At 32.8% G+C, this 10,387-nt stretch overlaps 1 protein-coding gene across 8 annotated transcripts; it reads right to left on the bottom strand.

Annotated features, from left to right (window-relative positions):
• Positions 1 to 4,299: 4,299 nt before the first annotated feature.
• Positions 4,300 to 9,756, bottom strand: LOC111893987 (uncharacterized). 8 transcript variants are annotated; one of them, XM_052765288.1, is made up of 10 exons: positions 8,355 to 9,756; positions 7,932 to 8,172; positions 7,598 to 7,789; positions 7,294 to 7,533; positions 6,259 to 7,220; positions 5,728 to 5,872; positions 5,523 to 5,629; positions 5,343 to 5,373; positions 5,128 to 5,162; positions 4,300 to 4,787 (listed from the first exon to the last, which is right to left on the bottom strand). In XM_052765288.1, exons 1-5 carry the CDS (start codon positions 8,531 to 8,533, stop codon positions 6,870 to 6,872), a joined length of 1,203 nt encoding a protein of 400 aa, XP_052621248.1. In that variant the 5' UTR covers positions 8,534 to 9,756; the 3' UTR covers positions 4,300 to 4,787; positions 5,128 to 5,162; positions 5,343 to 5,373; positions 5,523 to 5,629; positions 5,728 to 5,872; positions 6,259 to 6,869. The 8 variants fall into 8 exon arrangements, with proteins under 8 accessions (XP_052621248.1, XP_052621246.1, XP_052621249.1 ...); XM_052765286.1 differs by having other exon boundaries at positions 5,128 to 5,373; XM_052765289.1 differs by lacking the exon at positions 5,343 to 5,373.
• Between the last annotated feature and the right edge of the window lie 631 nt (positions 9,757 to 10,387).

The following is a 10,387-nucleotide window of genomic DNA, read 5'->3' as shown; positions in this document are numbered from 1 at the left end:
CATCGTGAAGAATGTGTTTGTCGCTGCGTCTTTAATACGTACACCTGATTGCCACAAAAACTTAAGCTCTTACACTAACGGCCTAAGGAAAACATATATGTCCTTTCCAGGCGCTTTAGGGTAGGGAATCAACAAGGCCAACATGAATGATGACTCTTTCATACAAATCCATGGTGGGAAATTGTATGTGGTGATCACAACCGGCCACGTACTATGCAGATTACACATGTTACCAAATGGATTAAAGCCATTAGCTACCAGCCCTATACGTACGTTGCGAGGTTTGCTCGAGAAGTCAGGGTAATCTACATCAAATTTTTGCTAAGACTCTCCATCAACGGGATGACGCATCACACCATCTTCTGATCTCCCAGTACTATGCCATATCATATTTTTAGATGTGTACCATGAATAATACACACGGCGTAGTCTAGGGGTTACTGGAAAGTACTGTAACACCTTATGAGCCACTTTCTTACCCTTGGTGTTTTTATTAATCCACCGACTCTCTTTACAAACGGGACAAACTTGCAATGACTTGTGTTCCTTCTAGAAGAGAAGACAATCGTTTTTGCACACATGTATTGACTCGTACCCCAAACCTAACTTCTTCTGTTTCTTTTTTTTTCTAAATAATATGAACGGGGAACCTTGTTTTCTGGTGGAAATGCAGAATGCAACAACTCAAGAAGTTGATCAAATGAACTATCAGTCAATTTGTTGTTAACCTTCATATGCATCAGCTTTGCTAAAAAATAAAGGAAAGAAAACGTACAACCAGGATATAACTTGGTTTTGATTGCCTCTAACAACTCTTCAAAATCATCCTCGACACCGCTACCCCCTGTATTCTAGGTTCCTTCATCGAGGTTTGTATCATTTTCTCTCGACTCCCACATAACATCATCAATAACATCAACCATCTCGTTGCTTGGCGATACGACATCTACAAGTGGAAGGATTAAAGGTTCACCATGATCTATCCACGTGTTGTATGATTGACTAAAACCATATATATGAACATGACATCTCATTGCTTTCAGATCCATGAAATAACGATTATCACATTTCTCACATGGACATCTGGTTTCACCTTTACAATCTAGGTGTAACATGGATCTCTCGAAAAAAGAGTCGAGTCATAGCTGCAACTCGGGAGATTGACGATGTGGATTAGTAGTCCAACTTTAATCAATAGACATGATGCAAATAAAACATAATTTAGTGTTTAAAGTTTACTCTACGGGAAACAAAAATCAAGTAGAGTATTCATAAAGTTAATGATTCAAAAAGTATCCCAACATGGGAACACATTAACAAATAATCAGAAATGTATAAAGTATTAAAAAAGTATATATATATATATATATATATATATATATATATATATATATATATATATATATATATATATATATATATATACCCGAGGAGCAAAGAGAAAGTATGTTGCTATTAATTTAATTTAATTTTTTAAACTAATTTTATTTTATTTTAATATTAACATTAACTTGATTTAATCTAACAATTTAATTTAATCTGAAATTTATTTAAGTAAAAATATAATTAATAATTTCTAAAAAAATTAATTAATCTAAGGCTTACTTAATCTAAAATAAATCAATGTTATAAAAGATAGAAATAAATTTATTAAATTTTACATTAAAACTTTGGATTCAATTAAAAGGATTTTTCCATAATAGGGTAAACTTTAAAGATTTTAATTGAAGTTTCTTTGTTTAAGACTAGATTTTTAATTATTTTTTAGAGAAAGGGACCAAAACCGTACAAATCCGAAGTTAAGGGGCTGAAAATATATATTTTGTAATGGAGTTTGGTTAAATCAGGAGGTTTGATACCTCCTGATTCCTTCATCGATCGTTCATGCAGATAGCAAGAAAAAAAATACGAAAGGTCTTGTGTATCAGTGATCTAATAACAATTCAAGAGGCAATTTCCAATATATATATATATATATATATATATATATATATATATATATATATATATATATATATATATATATATATATATATATATATATATATACTAGGTGTGAAACCCATGTATTACATGAGTTTAATTAAAAAAAATAAATATGAAATTTTAATAATTTAAATAGTTTGAATTTATAAGAAAAATAAGAAAAATTTTGAATTATTAAAATTAATGAGACTTTAATGTATTGAGTAAATTACATATATAAACCATTTCTAATAAATACTTACATATATATTACCTTACATATTAAATGTAGAATTTTAATTTAATAAAATGAAAAATACAACAAAATGACAAGTGGAAAGTAGAAAATTTAAAAATTCTAGAAAATGTCATGTGTCCAAATGAATGAGAAGAGGACATGTGACAAAAAAACCTTCATTTATTATAGTATATATATATATATATATATATATATATATATATATATATATATATATATATATATATATATATATATATAGCACCAATTTATCATCCAAAACAAAAAAAATAATAAGAAATAGGAGCAACTTGACCTTGAATGTGGGGAATTTCCGAAATGAGCTAAGGGTCGCCGGTTTTGGGGAAGGTGTGGTGGTATTGTGGCGGGAGGAGGGGCTAGCACCGGCTTAAATCTTTGTCCTCCACTCCATCTACTTGTGAACTGATGAAGGAAATAAGTTGTAACCCAGAAACGAGAGAGAGAAGGAAAGAAACAACAAGAGGAAAAGTGGCGGAAAAGGGAACTGGAAAGGGGTTATCTGCACGAGTATTAGCGGCGACACGCAATAGCGGCGACGCAAGTGTATTAGCGGCAACTCCTTGGAGGGAAAAGTCAGCGTCTTTTCTACAACCTTTGGATTCAAAACAAATCAGACAGATGGGGATAATTTGACGCAGATCGCCGTTTGCGAGCATTACCGGCGACACTTTTAGCGGCGACATGGAGCAATAGCGGCGATATCTAACACGTCAATTACATGTCACCGCTCTTTCTCCTTGTCGCCAGTAATGCCAAGATTTCTTGTAGTGAGTTCGGAATCATGATACAATATCACCTTCCACCGGAAAGGTCTAATATATATAGCCAACAATCCATAATTCGTTTGTCATTTAAATAATAATAATAATAATAATATTAATAATAATAATAAATAAATAAATAAATAAATAAATAAATAAACTGAAATGAATGTAGAACTCGGGACTAAACTATCCGTAAAAGGACGGGACACAAAAGCCATAATAAAATGTAAAAAATTTCTCACTTAAAAAAATATGTTTACTTATTTACTATTCCATGGAACTTTAAAGTAGGAAAGTAATTTGTAGACAACAATTTTTTTTCTACAAACAATAATTTATTTTCATAGAATTGTACAATGTACAATTTTAATGCATAAATTAATACAAATTGAAAAAATTTGTTGTTTATGAATTTATGCAGGGTCGGCCCTAGAGGGCGGGCAAGCTGGGCGACCGCCCCGAGCCTTACCAAATATCAGGCCCCTCTAGGAGGTGTGGTTAATATTTATATATATAGTTTTAGAAAATACATAAGTACTATGTAGCGAAAATACCTAGAGTTCTATGTATTTTTTTTCACTACACTGTCGATTCTTTGTTCATAGGTCATCCTTCAAGAATCAAGATTTAACGAGTTTAATCAAAGTCCTCAAATCTTCAATCAACCTTCCATCTTGTTTGATCCTTCTTTCAACGATATTGATCGTATGTTTATTAATTTTTTTATGCAAACCTGGTTTTGATTTTCGGTTGCTTAAGATGAATTTGTTTACAAAGAGTTATAGTCTGGGTTTAATTGTTGAAGCTCACTTTTGTGTATGTGTTTTTCTTTGTTCGTCTGTTTGTATAGAAAATGAATACCGGTACATATTATGAAGTTGTTAATTTTTAGGTATTGAAAATTGTAAAGAGGCAGAGGTACTCGAATACGGTAAATGAGAGATTAATAACTGTCATTGAGGAAAGATAGAATGACATCTTGAAGCTTGTTCTTCCCTTTAATGGGTATGGGCGCCACATGTTTGATAAAATGCCAAGGAAAATTATACAATTTAGAGTTAAGCTCTTGGCTGTTTGTTTGATGTTTTTATAACAATTCGGGTAGATTGAATTCCTAAATTATATAGTTATGGCTCAAAATTTGGATCCTTATGGATGTTTAACAACGGTTTCTTTCTCAACTTTTTTGTTGTTTAGGATCTCAAAGCACTATAAATTGCTGAACTAAACTTGTAAGTGTAAGACAATAACCGGTGTGTTTTGGATATGCACATGTTCAATTAAGTCTGCTTTTGCTTCAATTTTTCTTTTCAAATACCTTAGATGATTGAATTTTACAGCCTAAAGTTTATTGATACTTTCTCAAACATTTTACCTACACTACACAAGCACTACTAGAAAAAGGTTAATAGAGTACGGTTGAAATTATGAATATAGTACGTACATAGCAGGCGTACTAGTAGAGGGGTGTATTAGATTACATGCATAATAAAGTACGGCTATTTAACCGTATTATATGTATCCTATACCATCCCATACAATCATCTAGTACGCCATATATAAACTTCTAATACACCAAAACAACCGTGTCTCAAGTATCATCTAATACGCCATATATACACATCTAATACACCAATAAACAACCGTACTTGATGTCTTATTCATTCCTATTCCTGGCTTTGCATTCCAGCCTTATTCCAGCCTTTCAAGCAGCCTTTCCAGCCCATTCTGGCTTTGCATTCCAGCCTTATTAATCAGCCAATTCCACTCCATGGATGCTGCGGAACACATGGATCACCATTCCAACTATTCCAACTGAAACAAACTCTTTAATTTCTGCAAAGCTTTTACCATGTGAATTGTAACCAATTGATCAATCTCTATAAAATACAAACCTACTATATGATTCCATTCCAATCATAAGAAGTGGGACATCATTGATCATGTTTTCATTTTAAGAAACAGAAAAAAAAATTACAATAACCATTTAGTTCATTAAACATAAAAACATTAATATTCTTTCAGAATTCAGACTACAGTCTATACAATCTAAAAGTTGTATACCTAGTTCATTAAACATAAAAACATTCTTAAATTTATTAATGTCAAACCTCTGACCTCTATTTACCCTTTGTGGCTAATTCAGTGTATGCCTACAAAAACAAGAAAACTTAGGATTCAAAATCTCAAATAACTTTTAATGAAGAAAACTCAAATTATTGGACATTCATGCCATTAACAACTTCATCTATAGCAATGCAAGGGTGAAAACTTCTCCACAACATAAAAAATATGAGCAAATACAACATGAAATACAAGGGATGTTTGTGTACCTCCATAACAACAACCTCCCTAACTTGAAATCTACAAACTTCCACAATAAAACACAAAATATAGCATCCTACTTTTATATATCTCATTTTCCATAAAAAAAACTTTCGTCCAATTCCTCACTAGAAAATGGTTTTTTGAAAAACATAACCAATTATAACAATGTATATAGAACAACTAACCGTTAACTTGAAAAAGACTTCACTTTATCTCCAAAAGTTCTCAGCCATGTTTTAATTCGTTCGTCCAATTCCTCACTAGAAAATGGTTTTTTGTCCTTCCAAATGTTCTACAAACAAATTAAGATAAAAAATTTGTTATTTAACAAAGGTGAGCTTTTAGTACAATAAACAAAAATGCAAGAAAAATAACTAACAATATACTTACATTCGGAAATCCATGTTGTCGAAAAAGTACAAACTCATGCATCCAGTTCATAACGTAGTAACCACACTCCCAATTGGACGATTGTTGATTGCACTAAAACAATTATATACGTATGAGATTGGAATAGTCTCTGAATCTTTTGGTCCTGGACAGAAAATTTCAAAAGGATCAATGTGATTGAAGATTCCACAGAAGATGAATTGAATTTGGGATCTAGAAATCTTTTCTCCTATTCATTTTTCTTTTTTATTTACAGAAGGGTAAAATGGTCATTTACTCATTTACTCACATAAAGAAAGTTGATATTATATGATTATATCTTGTATTTGTGAATCGGTTACTTGAATATTTTTCTGAAAGAATGATATCTGAAGAGACATTAAGGAGAAATCATGTCATGCAAAGAAGATATGAAAAACAGATAGAAAGAGTTTACTAATTTACAAATAACATTAACCACTTGTTTTCTAGCCTCAGATAATCAAGAAAAACAATGCATGTTATGTGGAACTGAATTTTGACAAATATTACCTGAGGAAAACGTCGAAGAGCCAATCCTAAGTTCCTTATGATGAATAAATCAACAGTTACTATTTCAAGTACATAAGGCCTTTGTACCTTAACAGCAACCAAATCCCCATTTTCCTTTAATCTACCCTTATACACCTTCCCAAGTGAGGCTGCTGCTATAGGAGAAGTTGTGAGCTCTGAATAGATGTTTGGTGAAAGTGTATGATGAGATTATTTTGATGCAGTGCTCGGTAGATTCTCAATTGGAATTGATGATGTTCAACCTGGGGATGATTTGAATCACAACACAAACAAAATCATTTCACAAGGGAATAAAAAATGTGATAATTTCATACCCGATTTAATAAAGGAAACCTGAAGTGCCAACCTGGTTGCAATGCTGCTCAAACTGACAGCCTAAACTACCAACATGGCATCATCAAATCTAACATCATAATAGCGAGACTAACAAGTTCCCTTTTGTTATCTGAGGTTCCTAATGTGGTCATGCTAATCAATTTGTATCATAATGTACAGTGCAAAATGACTATTTTGCCCATTTGGATGCCACCGGAAAAAGAGTTGATTTAGATCAACATCCTGAGCTTACAAAGGGTATTGGGTTTCAACTGTTATAGAGAAAAATTTGTGTCTTCCGCCATATCAGTTGTCTTATCTTGCTTCAACGCAGCAACCACTATCGGTACTAATTGTTCCGACATCTCAGTCATCAACCTATCTTTGATCTTGTCATAAAAGTTGCTATTCAACATCCTTGTCTCTAGCTTTTCTTGCATCTGTTCAACATTGGGTAACTCATGTTCTTTCTTTTTTCTTTTATAAATCATTGATTGCTTTAATCCGATATTATGACCAACTGCCCTCGTGCGACCGGAATGTTCCCGTCCTAGTACCTCCGCCAGTAGATCAGACCGAGGTCCAAGCTCCAACACTCCTTGAGATAACAGAATATCTTTTTGGATCTATAAAAATGCAAACAATACAACTGTAAGAGCAGTTTATTTAATAAAGAACTTTCAAAGGCCACTATCTTACAATCTTATCTGCTAGAGGTTCGGTCTCTGGCGTTATAACCAACTGCCCCGATGCATTGCGTTTTCTCCTGGCATAGAGAAAATTCCTTGCCCGCTTGCTTGATATATTGTGGCCTTTTATTGTTACACCAGATGTTGCCTCTTCATCCCATTTGCTTTCATTACCATGATACCCGCTTGGGCCCAACCGAGGATGGTTCTTGTTTTTATTTGCTGCCTCCCTTCCTTTTCTTCTTAATTCCTTTACGAATGAATTGTCCAATTAGAAATAGTAAAACATAATAATATTATAAACTCAAACAGACCTCAAATTCTTCCGTGGATTTTAGAACAATAAACTTTTTCCACATTGCTTTGTCAAGGTATGGGTATTCTTTTACTGGATTGACACCTTTTTCCCACAACTTAAGAAGCGCCGACTTGTAGGCCTTCCATTGCGTGTTGCAATCTCTAAGTACTTGTGCTTTATGATTATCATCTCGTATATGCCAATAATTCTGCTTTTTTAAATGAAAATGAAGATAACAATTATTAGGTAAATGATATGATACAACTTGTATGATAGAAGAGAATAACATGGCAGGAAATTGTGATTGCTACTATTAAATGATATCAAAAGTGTGTTGAAATGAGTTTTACCTTTATGTTCAACCACAATTGATCCTTGTCACATTGATCCACTAAATCCCAACTATCTATAAGGATAGAAATCATCTTCCTCGTAGTCACTCCACGATAACTGGTGAACTTAAAGCGGTTAGGTCCAATAGCTCTACCGAATTGATCAAACTCAACTGTTAAATTTGATAGATATTCTTTGGAATGATCTCTGATCAATGTCACACTTCTCTTTTTCTTTTCTTTACTGTCCATTGTATGCCTACAAAAGCATAAACACTCGTATAATTAATTCTAAGAGTCTCGAACACCAAAAAAAAACCAAAATTTTATATAAAATTGAAGATGCCCAAGGTAAGTTTATGCTCTTTTCAAAACAAATTCAATGCTTTATGTACTCTTGATTCATATATTAACTCAAATAATGTTTGTTAATATGTATACCTTGCTTCAAGATGTTTCGTTTTGGGTTTATCAACACTTTTTTTTCTGGTTTTTCTTTCTACCATACGGATCCTCCTGCTCTTGGTTGTTTGCACTAGTACCTCATCCATATGTGATGGTAAATTTCCAATGTATAACCTCAAACCTGTTGATAAGAAAATGAGCATAAAAATGATCATAGAAAATAATGAGGGTAAAGATATGTTAAAGATTATGACTTAATCTAACTAATGAGAAGATGATGAAATAATAATCGATACCCCACAGCTAAAGGCACTTGAAGTGAAATTGAATCAGTCACATATGCAAAACTTGCTACACAATTATCTTTAGAACACACACACACACATACATTTGAAACATGATACATTTAAAGATGCCACATGGGTTTAGAGCCAATTGGGTGTTATCTTACTTGAAGTTTGCTGTGATGATGAAGTATCAGAAACCTTAGCTAATGAGCGATATTGGACTTTATAATAACACGATCAGCAACAAAAAATGGGAATTGAAGACCTTTGCCTCGTGGTGTCTCCATGAACATTGAATCACCATAATTAACCCTGTCCTGATTCCATACAATAAAGGTTACTACTATTATGTCTGAAACTAAATTACCAATCTGATATCTCTCTTCTTCTTTTAGATGAATGGTGAACTTGTGATTCTTCTTCCCTACGAAATGCTGATACTGCAGCTCTCACAGCTATAAGCATATATCTTGGTCAACATTTGATGAAAAATCTTGCTTTTCTAAATATTGGTTTCTATATAATTAAGCAATAAATGTGAACTTTAACAAAATTATAATGTCAAAATCGAATAGTTATAGAGGAGGATGTGTGATCATTGAGTGGTTTTGAAATATTCTTAATATGAAATCTGCACTCAATGGATGCCTGATTATAGGAACATTAGATGGGGCTAATATTGAAATCAGGAAGGAAGTTGGAGAGGACAATTTTTTCTTTTTGGAGCAACAGCAGATGAAGTTCAAAACAGAGTCGATGATGCTTTCTAGGGTTATCAACCAGAAATATGAAGTAATATTTCGTACACAGAGAAGACATTGTCATAAACACAACATTAATCAACGAATAAATCAACTACACCCAAAGTCCGAGCGTACTTGTAAACAACGTGAAAGAAGGAGGCAAAAGCGGCTATAGGCCGGAGTAGGAGACTTCATCAGTCTCGTCGACTGGAGACCGGAGGTGGAGGCGTCGTCAACCGGAGGCGGAGGCGTCGTTGGCCAGAGGCGGAGGCGTCGTCGACCGAAGGCTAAGGTTTCGTATAAACAACTCTAAGTAATAGAGCGAAAATGGCGATGAATTTGTTTGGTCATATGCTGGAAGCGTCTCAAAGGGAGAAAGCGTCTCAAAGAATGAATTCTGCTGCGGGGCTTAATCAAATGAACTTATTTAATTTTTTATTTCAAGTATTTTTACTCATAAAAATATCCTATTGAATTTAATTGCCTCATGGTATTTTCTTCCCTTGTACTCGACATGGAATAAAAGTTCATTAATTGTATTTAAAAATAATCTATAGAGTACACTGTAAAATATAAACTACAAAAGATTCATCCTTTTTACAATAATAATCTAAAATTTCTTATTCTAATTAAATTGGAAAAGTTATTTTGTTTATGACCTTTGGTTATAACAAGCTTTCATTATGTTTAATACAGAAAATAAAACAAAAATTTTAAAGAAAAATCATTTGAATGTAATCTGTTCATTCCATTTGACCATTTTTATGGTCCAAACTTTGCATGTAATCTATTGAAACTTGACCCTCATCTGGTTATTGGTTTTTGATGTTTGGTAATTTTTTAAAATAAACCGATAACAAACCTAAAATAATAAAAAATAAAAATAAAAAAAGTCACTTGTGTTACCCCACAATTCTTCTTACAAAAAAGGATGAAAATACAGAAAATAAAAACGATAAAATACAGAAAATAGTCAAGTGGCTGAATCAATAAACTGAACAAGAACTGCTACAATTATTATTATTAAAAATTGAGGGGT

This window comes from Lactuca sativa, chromosome 7 (genome assembly GCF_002870075.4).
Source record: "Lactuca sativa cultivar Salinas chromosome 7, Lsat_Salinas_v11, whole genome shotgun sequence".
Taxonomy (NCBI): Eukaryota; Viridiplantae; Streptophyta; class Magnoliopsida; order Asterales; family Asteraceae; genus Lactuca; species Lactuca sativa.
Note: the sequence above shows the minus strand (reverse complement) of the source record. Positions and strands in the feature narration are given on the sequence as shown.

Bases quoted from the DNA above. Each gene is read 5' to 3' on its own strand.
- LOC111893987 (XM_052765286.1), bottom strand. From the start codon at position 8,533: ATGATCATTTTTATGCTCATTTTCTTATCAACAGGTTTGAGGTTATAC. The intron at 7,790-7,931 runs GTAAAACTCATT...TTAAAAAAGCAG, and splicing joins AATTGTGGTTGAACATAAAG to AATTATTGGCATATACGAGA. The intron at 7,534-7,597 runs GTCTGTTTGAGT...TCATTCGTAAAG, and splicing joins AATCCACGGAAGAATTTGAG to GAATTAAGAAGAAAAGGAAG.